Source organism: Heterostelium album (genome assembly GCF_000004825.1).
Source record: "Heterostelium album PN500 unplaced genomic scaffold PPL_scaffold3, whole genome shotgun sequence".
In the NCBI taxonomy this organism is placed as follows: Eukaryota; Evosea; class Eumycetozoa; order Acytosteliales; family Acytosteliaceae; genus Heterostelium; species Heterostelium album.
In genome coordinates, this window is record NW_008805065.1 from 1,683,681 (window position 1) to 1,706,184 (window position 22,504).

Genomic DNA, 22,504 nt, shown 5'->3' on the forward strand with positions numbered 1-22,504 from the left:
AGAACTGTTTTTTTATAGTGTGTAAAAAGAAAAACTTCTGCAAACCTGAACAAAATCATCTCTTGAGCTCAAGTTAAAAATTTATATTTATGTTTTGTTTGAAATTATTTAATTAACAATTATTATTTCGCATTTATATTTAATCTTGATAAAAGTTGATTTAATAATTCTATTGATTTACTAGAGTTTTGAAATTCTCTTTTATCAATATTCTTTAGTTTTTCAGGTGGCCAATTAAATTCTGGACTAACATGTTATCGATTAGTTGGTGTTTATCAAATCGTAGTAATGTCTTTAATATGGTCAGTTCATCGGAATACTGTCTAATTAATCTTTTGAAATCCGATACGTTCAAGATGAACCACTCTAGAAGCTCTGCATTTCTGCAATAGATAACTCTCTTTAATGTTGTCTCTGGAATACCGGTTACATAGTTGTTATCGAATAGCCATCTAATTATCTGGAGATTCTCATTTACTACTGCCATTTTAATGGTAACGGTGGTGTCGAATCTCTCTGTTCTATTGGCGACAAGGAATTTGATGACCTCGAGATCAGTTGCAAGATCCATTGCCAGATTCGAACATCCTTCCGTTCTATTCTCATGTAGATACTTTAACACGTGTAGATGATCGTTTCTCGATGCGTAGTCCATTGCATTCGTTGAGCATCCTTCACTCCTATTCTCATTCAACCACCGGACAACTTCGAAGTGGCCAAGTTCAGCTGCGCCATCCATTGCGTCACTGGAACATCCTTCACTCCTATTGAAGTGTAGATACTTTACCAAATCAAGGCAATTCAACTTGGCAGCCTGATCCATAGCTTTAGTCGTACACTTTGCCGATGTATTCTCTGTCAACCATCGGACGATTTCCAAGTTTGATTTACTAGTTGCCAGCTCTATTAGATCGTTTGAATAGCTTAGATTTGGTATTCTCTGATGAATCCATTGCAGCATTTCAATGTTATTGTTGATGACCGCTTTATTCGGTGTAATACCATAGATATTAAACTTGTGATGGTCGAGAAGTTTCAAGATCTCCAAGTTGTTACTCTGGAATGCATGGTAAGCTGCGAAATCCGGTCGAGCTATTGAATGGTCTTCAATTAGATATCGAACAACATCGATATGACCACCAACGATTGCACCTCTATACATATTATCTCTACCAGTATCTTTCGGTCTATTAGTGAATAGCCATTCGATGATTCCGATATTACCAACGGTTGCAGCTTTCTCATAGATCCTGGAAATGTTAACAGAGGTAGTTGTTGCAGTACTCTCTACTTGTGCCAGTGCCAGTCTCTCCGACAGCAGTTGTACCATCGACAAGCTATTGGACATCGGTGATTTGATGAATGCTTCTTGAGTATCTCCAAGTCGCGCCGGTATAATGTTCAATTCAAAGAGATACCGTACAATTTCGATTCGGCCGTTGGTGATGGCTGCCATGAGAATCGGTGTAACCGGATCACTGTAGTTGTCGTTGATTTGCGATTGATAAAACAACTCTAGTTTATTTGAGGTATCGAATCTATCCCAGAGGTACTTAAAGATATCGAACCTACCAACGACAGCAGCAGCTCTAAAGACATTGGCTTGGTCAAAGAATATTGCTTTCGAAGATTGCAACAACTCTAAATTCTGAGGAATACTCAATTCATTGTCGTAGAAATTCTTTAGTTGCTCGAAATAACCATAGTACACTAACAAACAAGGTTGCTTTAAAAGTTCATTCCACCTGTAAACCTTTACTAACGATACTAAACATTTCTGATGTATATCACTCACATATCTAAATATCAATCTATTTATAATAATATTATTAAAAGTTATAGAAAATAGTGTTTTATTCATATTCTATTATAACAATATGAATAAAAGATTTTAAAAATAAAACAGATTCGAAAAAATTACAAAAAAGCTTTGTGATAATGATGTAGATCTTTTTTTTAAATTTATTTAATGACAACAGTGGTCAAACATGATTCAAGAATGTTCTGATATATTTATCTAGCTATACCACATTTGAAAAACACCCATCGTCATTCTAGTTTAAGATTATTCAAAAATATAAGAAATTAAACAAAAGATATTGCAAAGGTCGGACTTTCAAGACCTTACTTTTTGTAATTACAAAAATAAAGAAACCATATGGTATTATATCAATTCTTTAAATTATTTACTATTTTACTTAGTTTTCAATTCGATTGCGTTGTTAATAATATCTCTTAGCTGATCAAATTCCTTATGATCTAGTGTGATGTTCAATGCCTCTTGATACTCTTTGAGGTTATCAAGCGTTATCTCTGTAAATATATTGTTAATCATCCATTCAACGATCAATGGGAAATTGTTTTTAACTGCTGATTTCATGATCTTATCGGTTCGACCTTTGGAACTATCGTAATTGATTCCGTTTGCGTTCATCCATAAAACCGTCTCTATATGACCGTTTTCCAATGCTAATTCCAATGGCATCTTACCACGTTCCGTTCGATTTAGATGCAAGAACTTAACTAATTCCAAATAACCAAAGGTTGCGGCATCATCGATTGCCTTTGATGAACAACCGGTTGTTAGGTTGTTATGTAGATACTGAACGATGTGTAGGTGACCAGAGTGTGCAGCTAGATCCATAGCCTCTGAACTAGTAATGGATTCCGTTCTATTCTTATGAATCCATTGTAAAACCTCCAATCTTCCAGCACTTGCTGCTGAATTAACTGCATCGTTCGAGCATTTCAAAGTTGAACAATTACTATTTAGCCAATCCAGCATTGAGATGTTCCCATTGCTCGCGGCATGATCGAATGCTTTACTATTTTCTTCACCAAAATATCCACGACTGTGCAACAGTGTTAATATGTCGAAACGATTATGAGATGCCGCACAATCGAATAGATTTTCTCGTTCATGTTGTATTCCAACATTTCGTTTCAATAGACCTTTGACAAACTTGTATTGTCCGTATTCAATGGCACGTGCATAGACACGAGCAAACTTCCGACCATCGAATCTCGTATTCGTCAGATAATCAAACATATCGATTCGACCGACTTGTGCAGAGTTTTCGTAGGCTCTAATGTTTAGGTTGATAACCTGCTCTTTGGGTGCGGGTTGAAATACCAATTCCGTGAGGTATTTGAGCAGTTCGAAATCGTTGGAGAGCGGTGCCCACGCCAGCGCCTCGTAGTAGTGAATCGCTCTCCAATGATCGCTTGCACCAATTAGATAGTGAATGATAGCTGTTCGTCCGTGCATTGCAGCTACGTTTAGTATATAAAAGTTTGATTCGTCACAGATGATCGGTCTCAGTTTTTCATGCTCCATAAAAAAGATGATCGGTTCGATAGCACCGAATTGAACAGCATTCGAATAGGTCATAAAGAATTCCGATTGATAGATATCTTCATCGTAGTTTGTTTTTCGCGCATAGAATTGTTTCAACTCTTCAAAGTATCCATTACCAGCCATAACATAGGGTGTCTCCAATAGATCTTCCCATCTAAAGCTATCTCTATAATCTAATTTATTGATATGAACTACATTTTCAAATATTATTTGATTTAATACTTTATTATTTATAACTACTTTATTAAATATATCTTTATTCATCGATGTTGCAATCTTTGATCATAAGTGTGGTAATACAGTAATCGCAATGGTGTGTTAATTTTGGTTTTTTTTTTGTTTTTTTTCAAGTGAAATATCTTTATATCTTCACTACCATTTTTATATTTTTAATAACAGAACTATCATATAGTAATAACACCCAGAGTTGTAAAAAAAAAAAAAATAGATATAAATATTGTTATATTTATAAATGGAAGAAAAAAAACAAACTTATCTGAATGTACTTAGTAAAAATCCTAATGATACACGTGCATTGTTCAAACTTGCAATGACACTTACACACGATTCCAATGGTCAACAATCAATCATTCTTCCATCAGGTGAATCAATGAAGAAGGAACAACTCTTATTAAAAGTCATCGATCTCGATCGAAACTATGCCCAAGCATATTCAAAGTTGGGTGTCATTCTTTCATATCAAAATCGTTCATCGATCATTCTTCCAACGGGTCAATCAATGACACAGCAGCAACTCTACTTGAAAGCAATAGAGTGTAATCCAATTTATGCCAAATCACACTATAATCTTGCAACTACACTTTCATATGGTGAATCAATCACACTTAATAACGGTCAATCAATGACAGTTCTACAACTATATTTGAAATCAATTGAATTAGATCCAACCCATTCAGACTCATATAATAACCTTGCCAATAAACTTATAAGTGGTGAAACAATCACACTTCCAAATGGTCAAATGATGTCAAAACAACAACTATATTTTAAATCAATAGAATGTGATCCAAACAATACCAATACATACAAAAATCTGGCATCTTTCATGGCAGTAGGCGAAACGGTCATACTTAATAATGGACAAACAATGACAAAACAACAAATATACTTGAAAACAATAGAATTAAAACCAAACGATCCAATACCATATTATCTCCTTGCAAACCAATTAGGTAGAGATGAAACAATCACACTTCTCAATGGTAAATCAATGAATAATATTCAACTCTATCTAAAGTCAATATCACTCGATCCATCATTCTATTACCCATACAATAATCTTGCAATTACTATTGGTCGGAATGAAACAATAACCATTCCATCTGGTGAATCATTGACAAAGAAACAACTATACCTCAAAGCGATCCAACTTGACCCAACAAAGTATTATTCATACTACAATCTGACATTGGATATGACATCAAAAGAAACAATTACACTCCACAATGGTGTGACAATGACAAAACAACAATTATTATTGGAAGCACTCACGTTTGAGACTACACAGATTTCGATTTACAAGGATATTGGATTAACTCTTTTAAACAACAAACAAACTATTACACTTCCAAATGGTGAACTGATGTCAAGAAGACAGCTCCTTCGTAGAGCAAGAAATTATTAGATTATCTTGTTAATTTTATTATCTACCCAATAGACTTGATTTTTTTTTTATTTACAAAAAAAAAAAAAACAATTTTTAAAAAAACTAATAAAGAGAGAGATCAATTCATTGTGGAGGGAGATAGAGTTGGTGGAAGTTTGGATGAATGGAATATACAGATTGTTTTTATGGAATTGATGTTGTAGACTGCCAGATCAGAGTGATCTGCGAGAGTTGGAGCTCTTTCATCATGGGAGCTCATCATTCGCAACTTGTTGGATTGAATGTAGGTCCACAACATAGAATAGTGGAAGAATGACACCTGGTGGCAAGGGAGCAGCCCCATTGAACAGTTCTACAGTTGGAATTTGGAGTTGGTAATGTGGTAGTCCCAGAGCATTACAAGGATTTTGCAGATTGAGAGGATTGGCGGGATTTGCAGGAACGGGAGGAGGGCCTACTGGAGGCATGACTCCTTCATAGCCATGGGGGGCGGCGTAACCAGGTGGAGATATTGCGTTGACTCTTGGGATTGTGTTGTTGGGATCCAAAAATGCTGTTCCACAAGAGATGATCCTGACTGGGTTTGCTGCCGCACCATTCTGATAGTATAAAACAAGCATTGCAAAGGTACCATTGTGTCTGCGATAGATCTTGATGCCAATAACGATTCTGATTGTGCTTGGTACTGCAACTACCGCAGAGACACCAGGTGCAGCGGGTATAGCAACAACACGATCCATGAAATAGTCCATGCACTTTTGATGCAACACTGGAAGTGATTGTGACTTTGCTGTCTCGATGACCAATGTTGGATAGGGCCTTCCATGTCCATTTGCCGAATGGATGTTGGGGACATTGGGTCGAAGCGGTCGTAAAGATTGGTGTGGCTCGGCGCATGAATGACCAAGTTGTAGAATCAAGGTTGAGGAGCCTCCAACGGACAACAAATCTTGGTTTGGATGAAGTTGTTGATGAATACGAGAAATGACTTTGTTTGCACTATACTCATGCTCCATTGAAGGCACTTCATAGATCCATCCTCTTCCGTTTCTGAACCATATCCTCGACTTGAATTCCGATTGATCTCCGTCCTTTTGTCTTCTTGCAACAAAATCATCGAATTCGATTGGACCAAGATCAACACCTCCTTCTGGAACATATCCAAGCTATAAGATTGTTTGTTCATTAATGATCTATCTCGTAGTGTAAAACTACAACGTCAATCAACAAACATACCTCTCTCATGCAATCGATCTTGTTTGACCATCCATTGATTCTATTGAAATCCACGACTGGATCAGTCGCTGAGTTCACAACAACAGTTGTGGTATGTACTATGGTGGGGAGAGCTAGAGTCTGATGTGCAGTATTTGTTAACATAAACATAACAAGATTAATTGTGTTTTTCAATTATAACCCAAGTGAATTATATTAAAATAAAAAAATATTAAAAAACAAATTCAATTAATTATAAAGAGTGTCAATTTTATATCTATATATATTTAAACCCATATTTTATTATTTGTTTATTTTTATTCATTATCTTTTTAGTTCATTTTAACAAGAAATGTCAAGTTCTTTTGAATAGAGTAATACCCCTTCTAGCACTTTCTCGAATTAATTTGAAAAAAAAACTAAAAAAAAATTGAATTTTGTTATCAATCAATCTCTTGAACACTTTCCATCACTCACAACAGCTTCAAATCTGTTAGCTATGTTTTTTTGTTGTTAACATTCAGCACAATACTCTATATAATAACTGCACGTCCATCAATATCTTATGACTGTTGTGTCCTTAAACATCAGTATTGTTTCATCACATTCATTGTCACCACATACGCACATACCGATGCACCAATCATCATCGTCATTGTCTAGTTGTTATATACAACCGGATTGTTAGACATACACCTCCTCGTGGTACAATCTGGGCAACTAGCACGACGATCATGTCGATGACTAGGCTAAGATATGTCAACTAAATCAAAAATGAACAGTACAAGCACAATTAATACAAATCATAGAAGAAATAGAAATATACAAAGCACCAACACCACCATTACCAATCAGGAGGCAAGAACACCACTAGGTGAACAAGCTGGTAACAACAATGGAGGGGGTGCAAATACAAAGTTCATATGGAATGACGAGCTATTGCAAGAATTAGCGAGAATTAAACAACTAACCCAAACCAAGTACACCCAACAACTCTCCATACTTTAAATCCAACAACACTATCACAATAGCAAATGCTGCACTTGTTTACGGTTGTTATAATATATACTTTAATGTCATCATTCTCATCATCAACACATTTACACCTCCTTCTCTTATTTAATCAAACAGTGGCTCAATAACAGGTAAACATTTCAATCCCAGTATTATCATGACCTGCCATGGTTGAAAAAAGAACTGCCATTGAAGAAGAGAAAGGAAGAGACTCCTGATGAATGGATTGACAAGTTGAACATGATTATTGATAATAAAGGAATTGATAGGTTTGTAATTGTTGGATTTGGAGGTGTATGCAATGTCATTGAACATTTTGGAACCAAGAAAGGATGAGATTACAGGGATATACCAATGCAATGATATCAAACAGTGAGGTACATGAGATGCTAAAGATATTACGATTGAGACATATGAGAGTGAGATATCAAAGAATATAAGTATCTAATGGAGATTAGCAGGTGTTATGTTAACTACTGCCTATGCAATGCACTCTCTGAATAGTAGTATTGCCTTTACTAACGTTAGTAGTAATAAATGATTCCATAAAAGTAGTCCCAGGTATCCTCCAAGGTTTTACATACATTATGTAAATTTAATTTCAATAAATGTGTTATATGTTATCTTGGAATCTTACTTTGGACAAGGAATCATCTTAACCACTACGATATGATAGAGGAGGATCATTACATCTTATTCAAACTAAAAAAAATGTTTCACAGAACAATTATCGGAAGGTAAATTAATTGACTTCATTTAAAAAAAATTCACAAGATCAAAATATATATCTTTTTTTTCTTGAATACCCACCCCAAATATTTATGACTTGTTTATTTTGAGTTATTATTGATACTCTTCATTTCATTTTATTTCTATTCAGCTCACAACAATTACTATTTCTTCATCTTCAATACTCAAACTACATCATTATCACTTTCTATCACAACATATACTATCTTTTCATCTTTCATTGTTACTCATACACTCTCATCCTTATCAGTAGCTATTTTATTTCTTTTGATTCATTCTCCTTCACTTTATCCATCTATATATATTATTCTTTGCTGCTTTCATAATGTCGCAACAACAACACCCACTTTTCACTTGTTGGGTAGAGTTTAGTAACAAGAAAGACGAACTCACCTTCGAGAACACCGCCAACTATAATCGTCTCATCCCTGTCATCAGAGGTTCCAAACAACTCGCTGTAGGTGACGGTTCTATCGATTTGTTCTCTGATGCAGCCAAGACCATTCAACTTGATGTTGAGACTCCAGTCGATAGGAATCTTCAGCGAATCTATGTCGCTACCACTCAACCACAGCAAGGTAAGTTATTAACAATCAACACTTTCTCTGGACATATTCCACAACATCTACAATCACCATCATTGCACGCATATCTGACATTATTTAAAGCGATTCATCATCATCAAAAACAATACCAACCAGAACTATATTATCCATCTCTTATCAATCATCACAGAGTAGAAAACAACAACAACACCACACAAACCACTTAATATTTATCGTACTCAACCAAACATCTTTATATTTAGTTGTGATATATATAAAACAAAAGCAAACATCTTATCCTCTTAAATATCACATTATTGTTACTAAATCTACTCATCAAATCGATCATACACAATAATCATTTGTTATTATCAAATAACCAACAACAACATTACTACAAACAAACAAACAAACAATCATCATCTTCATTTAGCCTTTGATACACAATTATCATTTGTTATTATCAAATCATACATTATAATATACATCATTGTCATTGTTATATATCATTTCAGATAAACTACACCTACAATTTTCCCTCGTGAGACTACACATATCAATTACACACCTCAATATCAACAAATATAGTCTCAGGTTAACAACCTTAAGGGTTGCTATAAATTGTATTACATCACCGCTTTGTTACATGATTGTTGCTATATGCAACCTACACTACATCAGTATTTTTTCTTCATCATCACATACCGATGATCACCTTCATTGTCGATGTTATATACAAATCTCCATACTTTAAAGTATATAGGACAAACAAGTTGCATCTTGCTAATGTTGTATAGCTTTTAAATCACAACTCCTATCATCATCACATTATCACTCCATTATCACCATCAATAGTATCACATCTTAATCATCATCTGAATCACCTAATCACTATCAACACCTTCCAACTACATCAATCAAAGTATACTAATCACATTATATTATAGAGTTCAAAGTAGGACAAATTCTTTATAGAGAATACAATGATTACGATATCGAATTCGTAGAGAGAGATTCATTTTTCGACATAATTGTTTCAAACCTTTCAGAAGGATTCAAATATAGAGGTACGGTAGAAAAACAAGAGCAAGTTTTTTTCTTGATAGCAGGTGGATCTGGAACTGGTAAAAGTAGAGCGGCCTATGAATTATCACGTATACCAGAGGCCAAGCTCATTGGAATAGATCAAACTTTAAGAAGATCACTACAATCAGCCATATATATCGAGATCAATTTCTTGAATGGTTCAAGTTATCACCCCCAGCTGGATAGTTTGTCTGCTGATATTCGCATTGGCATGCGTCTTGCAATATCATCTGGGATTTATGGTTGCAAAGTTATTGATCATCTAATCGCTTCTTCAAGCAGATTTACAATTAATCAAGTAATAGACGATTTAATTATATCTGTTCAACAAAATGGTAGCCCAATTACTCAATCCAATCCACTTACCATCATTTTACATTTGGACGAATTTCAACAATATATTAAATCATTACCACAATCTCACAATAATGATAAAAGTGAGAGTTTTAAACTATTATTAGATGCCATTGGTGTAATAATGGTTAAAAGAAAAGATATTTTTTTAATACCAGTTTGCACCGGAACATCTTCAATCGATATAGTCAATTTAAAGTCGAATTACCAAAGGATATGTATTGGCTTCAACCCTCTAAGTCGTAGAGAGTCACTCGAACCATTTATTGAGCACTACAAACATCCAAACAGAGATAAAAAAGGATATCTTTCACAGATTCTGATCAAATATCATGGTTTGTTTGAAATTGGTCTTGGTGACACTGGATTCATTCCTAGAGAAATCAGTTTTTATTTAAGATGTTGTAATAGTTATTTGTTCGAGTTTTCTAAAAGTTGCTATGATAAGATTAGCAGGTTAAGCATGTCATCCATTACCAATTTAAAAGTAGTGAAAAAAATTCTTTTATTGGCAATCACACAAACACCAGTATCATTATCAACTAAACTTGGTGAATTGGATGGCAATCAAATTACAGTGAACCAAATAAGATTGTCCGGAAACTTATATTTGGAACAGATAGATACTGTTAGTACAGATTCTGAGGAATCTGCTCATGTTGACAACAAGAGAAAGAGCAAATTGTTTGACTTAACTCCACAAAAGTCTCAAAAGTCATATTCATCATCATTACCTTCAAGACTTTCCACTTCATCTACAGGTTCATCTACAGATTCATCATCATCAACATCATCTGCCTCATCATCAGCTTCAGTCGAGGAAAGAGATGCTACTCAATACACCATATTTATTAGTTTCTATAACATGGTGGTTCTCAATTCATTACTGGTTGACAAGAGATTATTTCCTTCAGAATTACTATTTTTCCCATCTCCCACCAAATTCTGGACATGGAAGGATTTTGAAGAGTTGTTCCCAAGAATCTGTATTGCCAAAATCAATGCTCATGTTAAGCTTAAACATAACCTCACTATTCAATTATTATTAAAAGGTGTATATGGTATCGAGGAAATTACTAACGATATACTGACTTCCGTTCCAAAAAAGGTAATTAAATCTAATGAGAATTCAATTGATAATCGAACTCAATATTAATACTTTACAACAGGTTATATTTGATGAAGAAACAAACCCATTTAAAGCACCAAATTTTGAAGACACTGCCATTCATATTTGTAAAAGAAACACCGAGTCAGTTGACCACATCTTTAAATTAACAGGCAAGCAAGGTATAACCAGTATTTTTGTCCAATGCAAGTTCTCAGACAATGTTAATAATAAGAAGATATACCAGATATCCAATAGTGAAGTAATTAAACTTGCTGGTCATTTTTTCAGTAAGCTTGACGATTCTATATCCGCAAACACTGTTTATTTTCTGGTTACCAATCGTATTGTAGATAAATCAGTAATTGAAGATTTTCAAAAAAAGAAAGATAGAAAAAAATTCAAGATCAATCAATTCTTATTCGTTTTATCATATCACAACTTTAACACCTTCTTCACTCGTACATTCGCACACAGAGGCTTGATTGACACCAATATTAATGATAAACAATTTAAGGATCATACTATAATAAATTAAACTATGGTCATATTCTAACTGCAGTCTAGTCTATCTTTTTATAAACTTTTGATATATATCTTTTATGTTTTATAGGTTGTGTTTTATTTTAATATTAATATGTTATGATATTGTTTATGTCTTGAATAATCGATTAAATTTATTATCGAACTCTTTCAAGTTGTTTTTAAAGTTTAATATGACAAAAAACAAAACTTTTTTTTTGTTTTTTAATTTTTTTATAAGACAAAAAACAAAACTTTAAACTTTGAAAACAACTTGAATGTTTTTGACAATATTTCCATCATATTGCTGATCCCTAGATATACGATGTTCCAGCAATGATCGCGCAATAACTTTACAAAACAATCACTCTCTATTGGGAAATCTAATGACACATCGTTATCTTGACTATATTCTTAGTCTTGGAGAGTATTCACAACTCGATAGAAATGGTTTTATCTTTAAGGCAATAAGAAAGTTTCTAAATAAATCAGTAAGTAGTATTATAAGCAATAAGTATGATAATAATGAAAGACAAAAATAAACCATCTCTAAACATTGATTCGATATACATCTGGAATGGGAACAACTCCTCCAATTCACTGTCACTATTGATTCCACCCCTAAGTTTGTCAAGTAAGTATACAGCAATTTCATTACCTACTGGTTTTTCATTTCGGAAACAATAGATTAAGAATTCTCGTAGCGTATCGAAAGTAAGTTGATTTATCTTTTCCATGAAACCAACGTCATCTTCTCAAGTATTGGGAACGTGGATTCAACTTTGCTTATTTACCAAATGAAATAATAGCTAGACGTGTAGAAAAGATGAACTTTGAGAAGAAGAAATCAAATGAGTAGAATTACTCTTCAAAGCAATCAAGAGATATTGAGTTCGCTTCTTAAAAGAAATAGTCGGTGGGCTTCCCTATGGACCGAACTTCAAAAAAAGTTAATTTCGATATTAGAGTTACCAACAACTATAACAACTACGATGGTTACAATTTTAGTGATTGGCCGTCTATTCTGGAGGATATCAAAGACCTCGATTGTATCATGCTGAGTAACAACATTTTACTAACAAAAACAGTATTACCATTATTCGATCATTTCTTGTTGATTGATAAAGATGATCAATTTCACTCTGATACAGATGATTACGAAGATGATGAATAAAAAAAAAAAAAAACAACACTCAATCAAGTGTAGATCAATCATTATTCCGAGCACCAGACAGTCAATAATATCATTACCAATACCATCACAACCATCAATATTATCAAATACAACAACAACAACAATAATAATAAACAATCGCATTAGATGAAATAGAAAGAGAATATAAAAAGAAGAAGATAAATTAAATGCTAGTTTAAATAAATAAATCTCAACCAAGTGTTTTCTTTCTTTAAAAGAAAATTAAAATTTAAAGTTTTATTAATACTAATAGATGTAATAGAAAGAGCTGTGTGTTGTGTTTTAAGCTGTAATGTGATGTTCTAGGCAAGGTAACATCATTATCAATTTAAATGATAGCAGCACCAGGCAGTGGTACTGCCACACGTCATCTATCAGCTCTCTGCCACCCCTACTCTCCGATTGTTTTGGTCATCCAAGAAGAGATCGAACGTACTGGTAAAATATAGAACAGATCCCATATTCCCAGCCTGATAATAATTAACCATTTTTCATAAATAATTAATTTATTAGTTGCAATAAAACCCGAGGTACAAGTGATGTGTTTTTGAAAATCTCAACTTCCACCTTTTATTGTGACTTAAAAAAAAAAATTGTTTTTCTTTGCCACCTTCGAGTACAACAAACTCATCAACACTAACAACTCAGAGTTGGTTCTGCTGCTTTAATTTGAATTGATAATAATAATCATAATAATTGTAGTGGTACTGTTACAAGTCATCGTACAGCTTTCTGCCACCCCTCTCTCTCCGATTGTTTTGGTGATCCATGATCGAAAGTAGTGGTAAAACATAGAACAGTTACCTTATTCTTCCTCAAAAAAAAAAAAAACAAATTGATAAAATATCTTCGGAATAAATTGTTTTATTGCTTTAAATTCAATTTAAATTTCTTAATTAGTTGTTTCTTTGTTAATTGTTCACCATTTGAAAGTGTAATAGTTTGTTTGTTACTCTCCAGAGTCAGTACAATTTCACAGTATATAAGTTTACTTGTATTATTTAATCTGTTTGCCTCCAATAATAATTGTTGTTTTGTCATTATAGCACCATTGTTGAGTGTAATTGTTTCTTTTAATTTCATATTGCATGCTAATCCAAAATATGCAATATATCTATTTGGGTCAATTTGAATTGCTTTGATATATATGATCTTTCTTTGAAAAAGTCACTTTTGTACCGTTTGTTGGTAAAGTAATTGATTCATTCTTGAACATTATTATAGCCAAATACACATATGCAAGATAGTTTGATGGATCACACATTATTGCCTTTATAAATAGACCACGTGAATTTATTCGTATACCATTTTTAAGAGTTATCGCGCGACTATCTCTTCTATATTTTAGTAGATCTCCTAATAAGAAATATGCATTGGAATAATTTGGATTTAAATCTATTACTTTCAATAATAGTCTTAAACGAGTCTTAGACTTTCCATTATTAAGTTTAATAGATACGTAAGAATATTGTGGAAGAGTTAATGAAAGGTTAAAATATGCTAACCAATTGGTTGGATCACACTCTATTGCTTTCAAGTATAGTTGTTGTAATGTCATTGATTGTCCATTATTAAGTGTGATTGATTCACCCTTGGATACACAGGTGTGTAGTGTATATCCAAGTTGAAAAAAAGCATTTGAATGCCTCGGATCACATTCTATTGCCTTCAAAAATAGTTGTTGTTTTGTCATTGATTGGCCATTATTAAGAGTGATTGATTCACCATTTGTAAGAGTAAGGGCAAGGTTAAAGAATGAACTGGCGTTGGTTGGATCACATTCTATTGCTTTCAAAAATAGTTGATGTTTTGTCATTGATTGGCCATTATTAAGAGTGATTGATTCTTTTCTCATGAGAGATTGTGCTAGATTATTGTATGAAATATAATTGGTTGGATCGCAATCAATGGCTTTCAGGTATAGTTGTTGTTGTTTCATTGATTGTCCATTATTAAGAGTGATTGATTCTTTTCTCCTGAGAGATTGTGCTAGATTATTGTATGAAATATAATTGGTTGGATTGCAATCAATGGCTTTCAGGTATAGTTGTTGTTGTGTCATTGATTGTCCATTAAGAAGTGTCACCGATTCACCATTTGAAATAGTTAATGCAAGGTTATTATAAAAAGTGTATATTGTAGGATATGATTCAATAGATCTCAATAAAAATTGTTGTTCATCTGTTACTGGTTGACTGTCTTGTTGTTTCTCTGAAATATTTGAATTAATCTTAATAAATTTAGATTGTTTTGCTTCATTAACAAAATGATTAGACTTTTTAAATTCATCTAAAAATTTAAATATTTTCATTTGCTATTATTTTCTTTTTACAAATTAAATTTATTGATAAATGAAATATTTTAATAGATAGAAGAATTCATAAAAAATATTTTAATAGATAAAAATATTATTTGCTTTTATTATTTTCTTTTTACAAATTAAATTTATAGTGATAAAAAAAAATATTTTAATAGATAGAAGAATTCATAAAAAATGAATTGTAGTTCAAATTAATTAATTTAAGTGTGGCGTGGTGGAAAAATAAATTAATTCTGTATTTATTTATCGAAATATTTTGGGTTTTATTTTGCACAGCTTTTTTTTGTATTCTCACATTATTATTTGCTTTAATTTTTTTGGGATTGATAAAATGAAATTATAGATATGAGAGGTGTTGGCATGACATAAGACAAATCAAGACAATTAACAATGAAATATTTAATTATTAATATTCAAAAAAAATAGTTGGATCAATACAAATTTAATTTAACCTTTTTATACACTGATTAGGGGTTAATTGCTTTATATAATGTGCAATGCAGATAATAAAATAATACTAAATAAATCAATAATGTCAATTTCAATTACTTAATTAAAAGACATTTATTTTTATATTATTTAAATTTTATTCGAAAACACAAGGACCAGGACCATTTGGTGATGTTGAATTGAGTGGCGCAGACTCAATGCCTCGATAGATCATGTGACATCTGAAACGTTCTAATCTGGGTACTACTTCATCGACATCATCAACTGAAGCATCACTCCATAATCGTTCGGCGGCGGCTGCTGCTTTTGGCCATATCTTGGAAAAGATATCGCTACTATCCATCATCTTCACTCCATAGCGCTACTTCACCACTCAATACTCTTTTGATTTCTTCACTATCGGTAATATTCACAGTTATATCATTTAAATAAAACTTTTGCCATGGAGTATATAGAATACTATTTTAGAAATATTAATTTGATTAGATAAGATAATTCGATAAAATAACATGAATAAGTTGTTTTGATACTTTCTCTAAATACCAATTCCAGGCATTTGAAGCAATTGCTCTGTGACCTGCTTTAACAGCATCTTGCAGTGTTGTTAGCTGATGGTATATTTGAACGATAACATCTTTATTCAGTTGATCGCCAAACATTAAAAAGGTGTCTTCCCAAACAACAGGGTATCTCTTTGTACTCAGTACCTTGTCATGAATGATTTCTTCAAAGTATTGCAGTGCTAGTTCATAACTATTGAAATTGTTATCTCTCATCCATTTACTAAACTGTTCTGAATTCTCCCAACATTCATAGACAACTTCATCTCCACCAATATTCAAGTAATTAAATTAACTTTTTTTGTTTTTTAATTTTTTTATATGACAAAAAACAAAACTTTAAAACTGACTGTTTGCAATATTCATATACAACTTCAGATGCTTCTCCTTTTTTTGGTATCCCTCAGTTAGTTTTCAATTGTTTAACTCGCAAAGTGGATGGCACCGTTTGTCGTGTCTGGATGCCGAATATTTGGATTTGAATGATTCTTCCTTCACGTTCATAGCTACCATCTGTGTGTCCACATGGAAACTCAGTATTCATTGTTGTTCTAAAGATATATGAAATACATATTAATGGCTGGGTTCGGATGCTAATATGGGAGAGAAATGTGAAACAATTTTTTGTATAATATTTACATATGATCGACATAAAGTATCAACTCTATCAAGTCAGTGGACAATCAAAAACTTCACAAATCAACTCATGTAAATAGTCAAACACCAATCTAATCCCCATCCCAAACACCAATTCAATCTCCATCTAAATCACCAATCCAATCTCCAACCCTAACACGACTCCATACTCCTATTCAACACAACATTACAGTGCAATCATACCCAACAAAAGAAATTATCGTAATCTTTGAAATCGATAACAATTACAACTCGCAGATTCAAGTTTATAGACAACAACAACAAATCAACTATTTACAACAACTTTCACAAACACTGCAACAACAATCTCCACCACAGTCAGAAGCAGCAGCATCAAATGATGTAGAAATGACATCACATGAAGATCCTATCATGGAACAAGTTGAGGAAACTGACGATGCAATAGAGATAGATCGATTCTGTATTCCATATGAAAAGATCAAGGACCTCAGAAGAAGACGAAAAAATGAACAATGCCGGTGACTTCTTATCCAATTGGCCATCTCTACGAGAGCTTATTATAAGAATTCCATGTCTCACAGCCATAGCGGACTATGGACAGCTCTTCTCCACTCTACTCATTAAGAACCCATTATCAAACCTGGTAATAAGACCAATTCAAGAATGATTTTAAAACATTTCCAATCATATTTTATTATTATCTTTTTGGTATGTGGAGATGTTTAGGCATAAAAGATAGTGTAAGTAAATAATTGTTTTATTTTAATGAATACAGATTACTAATTTTTATTTCTTTGATATATCTTTAGTGGATCATAATTATTCAATAATTTTTGATTGCTTGTTTTGAAATAGTATGTGTATTAGTGTGTAAAGGATCTTGCAATCAATTCGCCTATTTTTTCATTTGTTGTTATGGGTTTGATGAAGCTATGAATATGTTCGGATGGGAGTCTGGTCTAGTACATTGAATAAGGTGATTTTGGTTATTAACAAAAACACAATTCAACAAGTGAGCACTTTGCTATATTATTTTAGAATAACGCTTTCAACTTGATTCATTATCCGGAGTGTTTGAATGTTGAAGCATATTGATTTGGTAGTAGTAAATTTTGTTTTATATTATATATGGTATGTATCATTCTATAAACAAATAGATATAGGTAATACAATATAAGTACTGTATTAGTCCAGTGCACATTGTGCTGTAAACGCGTTACATATTATATTCCTACACTATATTTCTATTTATTTACACTGCAGTGAATTAGCTCCTAATTCACTTTCATTCTTCCTTTCATCCATTCTTTCTTTCTTTCTTTCTTTCAATCTTTCATCCACCCATTCTTTCTTTCTTCCTCTCATACATTTATTAATTCATCCAGTAATTTATTTATCTCTCTATATATGTATTATATATGTATTATATTTATTTATTTATCTTTATATTCATCTTAATATTTATATTTATTTTCAGTGTTATATTTATTTATATTTATTTATATTTATTTAAAAAAAAAAAAAATCAAAATTTTTTAACGAAACATATGGATCGAAAAAAAGATAATTATACAGTTTTTTTTTTTAGGATATGGATAGTTTGAAGAGTTTGATCGTTGAATCAATCAAAACCTTAGAGTGTTTTGATGATTCAGATACCATTGTCGATTATATCTATGAATTGGTAAAAGACAATACTACAAAAGAAGATGAGAAAAGAGAATACCTCGGTGAATTCCTTGCATCTTTAACCGTAAGTAGTAATATATACTGTACATAATCATATTAATTGATTATAATAGTTTATTGACTAACAAAAAAAATGAATCTAAATAATATAGGAAAAAGATACAACATCGTTCATTGATGATATAATGAAAGCATTGAATGAAATCGAAAAAGAGAATCAAGATTTAAATAAGAAACTATTGGAAACAATGAAACTACAGTCAGAGTTAAAGATTAAGGAAGTCGCTGATCAAGAAAGAAATGATAATGATAAATTTGAAAAGTATGTAGAAAAATATTCACTAAAGTGATACATTGAACGACGTTTTATTAATAGATCAAATGAAAATATTACTATTACTACTTTATTTGCAGTCCATATCATAAAATGTCAAGAGAGGAACAAAAGAATAGAGATTTCCTTCTAGCTAGATATGCATATGAAGAAGAGGATGTGTAAGTTATCAATCATCATATTCAAATTTATTGTCAAACTTGATAAGATCTTGTATTTTGACATTAAACACTGTTGTTACTATACTAACACATAAAACAATCAAACTATATTAATAATAATAATAATATAAAGAGATGAAAATGGAGATATTATATTGTCAGATCAAACAGATTCTAATACACCCAAGGCATCTTTGACAGTCAATAACAACACAAAGCGTATAGTAGATGAGGAGAAAGCAAAGCGTGAGAAAGCCAAGATTGAAAACGAAAAAAAGGTCGCAAGAGACAAAGAACTACTTGCGAAACAAAAGAGAGACGAAGAGAAGAAGAAAACCACAAAGAAAGAGAAAAGAAGATTGTAAAAAGAATAAATATTTAAAAATAAAAAGAAACGAATGAACTTTCGAAGCGAACAAAACAAACAAAAACTTAATAATCAAATTTTTGATTTTATTTATTTTAAAAAAGATAGTTATAACATAAGTGTTGATCTCTGTCTTTTCAATCTAAAAAAAGAGATTGTGTATATATGTGTGTGTGTGTATGTGATTAATTTAATTTATAGACTTCTTGACTTTTCGATCAACAACACCCAATCCCAAATAAGAACAACTGAAAAAGATTATGATAGGTGTTAGTTTGTTTGTTTTTTGCAAAAACCACGACAAACGAATATCTACCACGTTTAAATATTTATTAGATTCGAGCCAAACATAAACCAACTGACTAGTTTGTTTCTAATTTAGATCTTTAATTTAGAAAACTATTAAAAAAATAAGCAAACAAAACTATATTAATGTATATTAATAATTGTTTATACATGCTAGATCACAAATTCACCACTCACTACAAAAAATAAATCTCATCTTGTCGCGAATTTGATCTAGATTCTTTTTTTTATTTTTTTTTATTTTGTTTTTTTTTGTTGTTTTACCAAAGTGGGAGTTTTTTTTAACTCAATTGTGGTGAATGGATAGTGTTTGAGCCATCAAAGTTTGTGATTATTCGGAATTGATGCAAATCTCAGAGTGGTTGGTGTGATAACAAGGCTCTGGGGCAATGTAAGGTTTTTTTTTTATTTTTTTTTTTGATATTTTTTTTTTTTTTTTGAACTTTTGAAACTGGGTCTGTTGTGTATGAAGGTATTCGCAAAATGATAAATCTATAGATTTTTTTGTCAAAAAAAAAACAAAAAAAAATCATCAAAAACAAAAAAAAAGTTTTTTTAAGAGATTTTTTTTTATTCTATTCTTTTATTTATTTTTCTACTTTATAAAGTATCAATCCCTTCCTTTATTTTTTAAGAAGAATCAATTGTGAACAATTTTATTTTTAAATATTTTAATAATAACATAACAATAGCAATAAAAAATCAAACAACAGACAGAAATAGATGAATTTTTAAACAAAATAGTTAATAATAACAAACAATCAAAATTAGTAAATCAATTATTTAGTCAAACAGTCATTGCATAGTTATCATAAAGAATCAATTGCATTTTCATTTTTATTTTTGTTTAATTAAAGTCATCAATCAATCAAAACAACCAAATTAATAAATTTATTTTGCAAAGGTAATATATTGTTAAATAGATAAGTCATTCATCTCATAGCATTTGCATCGAAAAACAATTATTTTTATTACCATAAAAGTAAGAAAAAATAGTGTGGAGGTTTACCACTGATTGTTTTCAAAACATCAGTTGTTTTGGAGGTCACTTCCAAATACTTTTGATTATCAGATCAACAAAAATTCCCCACACAAAAATTAGAAAAATCAGTGGTAAAAACAAAAACACCCACACCCATCCACTTCATCAACAAAAGAGAGTCGTCGACAACCTACTGAAATATTTTTACAATAAACTCACACCATTATTTTTAAAATAATTGAGAAACCTATTTGTTTGTTGCTGTTGTTAATGTTTGCAAACATATATTAACTTTTTGGAGGGAAATAATAGGTTTGTTTTGTTTTGTTTTTTTTTGAATTCAAAAATTAAAATTAATATTCATACAATTACCACTACCACTCACACCTTCTTTCTAAATAATTGACATATTCAATTAATTTAACCCATCAAAGAGGAGGAGTGTTAGATGAGTCAATCAATCAATCATCCGCTCTTATTTAAAGTAATACTTACACACAAACAAACAAACCAACACACAATCTTCCACTCATTCTCAATCATCAAAGCGCGCCCAATAACTTACTTACATACAACAGTCAAAAAAAAAAAAAAAAAAACAAAACTTGACCATCCAATTAATATTAACAAATCTTTGCTCATCCAACCTTATAAACCACAATCCTTTTGCACTATCTTCATATTTTATCCTTTTATACCAATAATCAAACACATCTCTTTACAATATTCTCTCCACTCTCTATCTCTCTGCATTCACACACACTCTACACTTTGTTTTTTTCTTTGGTCAAGATTTTGTATAACATATGGTGGTGTTTGTTCCAACGAATAAATTTCATATTCATATTCTACATTCATATTTCTTAATTAACACACTGGTATTAAACAAATTATAAATTTAACATCATCATTTTTTATCATCACATCAATCAAAAATTTATTTATACTAACTATATCTCTATTTATATCTCTTACATTACAGCAGTCAGTAGTCAACTAACAATAACTAGACAGACAGAAATAATACAGTATAGTTGTACCAAGCAAAGCAAAGTAACACATCCCATTTAATTAAAAATATATAAACTAGTTTATTTATATATTTATATAAAATTATTTTGTTTCTTTTCAAAATAATAATCATAATAACAGCATCAGTTAGAAATATTTTATTTCCATTCTATATCAAACAAAACAGAATCAAAATAGTAGAGTAGAATAGCAAAAAGTAATATAGAAATTTAAAACCTTTAAAGGTATGTCTAAAATTAATTTAATTTACAAAATTGTTAAAAAAAACATTATTTCGTTGGATTGTTGGGAAACAAACCAAATAATTACACCAAACAAAATATAATACACAAATAACAACCACTGAATTGGAAAATATTGGATTCAGTGTTCATCTTTTCATTCAATCGTATCATCATATCATGGTTGCAATGAAATTGTTGGAACTTGTAGTTTATAGTTATAGTAGAATAGATTTTTTTTTTATTTAAAAAAAAACATATAGAATGGTTAACCAATTTCAGAGTATCAGAATCGACCGTAAACTCAACAACATTCACAGCAAAAAGCAGTTGTCATTTACATATGTTATAAAATGACAACCATTGAATGTTACAATGTATAAACTTGACAGTTGGCATTGTACAATGTTGAAATCATTGGTACAGATGATGTCGTTTGCTTTTTTCTTTTTCTCTATTCTTTTCCACTAAAATTACAAGCGAGATTAGATTACAATCAATCAGTAATAATGAGAATTAAAAATAAAACAGATAGATCTACATGGAATGAAGTGAATCAAATTCATACTACTAAAATTCAAACACATCTCACTCTCTTCATTCACACTGTTGTCGTTTTCATCATTGAAAAAATCAAACCAACACACAAGTACACACACACAAACAAAGTACACCTATCAATTTGTTTAT

At 31.4% G+C, this 22,504-nt stretch overlaps 7 protein-coding genes across 7 annotated transcripts; 4 read left to right on the plus strand and 3 right to left on the minus strand.

Moving 5' to 3' along the window:
- Positions 1–122: 122 nt before the first annotated feature.
- PPL_03243 (uncharacterized protein) lies at positions 123–3,622 on the minus strand (the record flags this gene model as incomplete). The annotated part of the gene is made up of 3 exons (XM_020574214.1): positions 123–198; positions 252–1,811; positions 2,199–3,622. 3 exons carry the CDS (start codon positions 3,620–3,622, stop codon positions 123–125), a joined length of 3,060 nt encoding a protein of 1,019 aa, XP_020436286.1.
- A 208-nt stretch (positions 3,623–3,830) lies between these two features.
- On the plus strand, positions 3,831–5,003 carry PPL_03244 (tetratricopeptide repeat protein; the record flags this gene model as incomplete). Its single annotated transcript, XM_020574215.1, has 1 exon — positions 3,831–5,003. One exon carries the CDS (start codon positions 3,831–3,833, stop codon positions 5,001–5,003), a length of 1,173 nt encoding a protein of 390 aa, XP_020436287.1.
- Positions 5,004–5,230: 227 nt separating this feature from the next.
- On the minus strand, positions 5,231–7,901 carry PPL_03245 (uncharacterized protein; the record flags this gene model as incomplete). Its single annotated transcript, XM_020574216.1, has 6 exons — positions 5,231–6,151; positions 6,222–6,289; positions 6,895–6,949; positions 7,270–7,314; positions 7,567–7,603; positions 7,852–7,901. The coding sequence occupies 6 exons, from the start codon at positions 7,899–7,901 to the stop codon at positions 5,231–5,233; spliced, it is 1,176 nt and encodes a 391-aa protein (XP_020436288.1).
- A 388-nt stretch (positions 7,902–8,289) lies between these two features.
- On the plus strand, positions 8,290–11,595 carry PPL_03246 (uncharacterized protein; the record flags this gene model as incomplete). Its single annotated transcript, XM_020574217.1, has 3 exons — positions 8,290–8,542; positions 9,457–11,057; positions 11,119–11,595. 3 exons carry the CDS (start codon positions 8,290–8,292, stop codon positions 11,593–11,595), a joined length of 2,331 nt encoding a protein of 776 aa, XP_020436289.1.
- Positions 11,596–11,965: 370 nt separating this feature from the next.
- On the plus strand, positions 11,966–12,753 carry PPL_03247 (uncharacterized protein; the record flags this gene model as incomplete). The annotated part of the gene is made up of 2 exons (XM_020574218.1): positions 11,966–12,070; positions 12,493–12,753. The coding sequence occupies 2 exons, from the start codon at positions 11,966–11,968 to the stop codon at positions 12,751–12,753; spliced, it is 366 nt and encodes a 121-aa protein (XP_020436290.1).
- Positions 12,754–13,330: 577 nt separating this feature from the next.
- On the minus strand, positions 13,331–15,887 carry PPL_03248 (uncharacterized protein; the record flags this gene model as incomplete). The annotated part of the gene is made up of 4 exons (XM_020574219.1): positions 13,331–13,353; positions 13,767–13,930; positions 14,007–15,063; positions 15,695–15,887. The coding sequence occupies 4 exons, from the start codon at positions 15,885–15,887 to the stop codon at positions 13,331–13,333; spliced, it is 1,437 nt and encodes a 478-aa protein (XP_020436291.1).
- An 858-nt stretch (positions 15,888–16,745) lies between these two features.
- PPL_03249 (uncharacterized protein) lies at positions 16,746–20,559 on the plus strand (the record flags this gene model as incomplete). The annotated part of the gene is made up of 10 exons (XM_020574220.1): positions 16,746–16,812; positions 16,934–17,182; positions 17,578–17,684; positions 18,311–18,475; positions 18,564–18,733; positions 18,826–18,906; positions 19,040–19,267; positions 19,475–19,542; positions 20,324–20,349; positions 20,503–20,559. 10 exons carry the CDS (start codon positions 16,746–16,748, stop codon positions 20,557–20,559), a joined length of 1,218 nt encoding a protein of 405 aa, XP_020436292.1.
- Between the last annotated feature and the right edge of the window lie 1,945 nt (positions 20,560–22,504).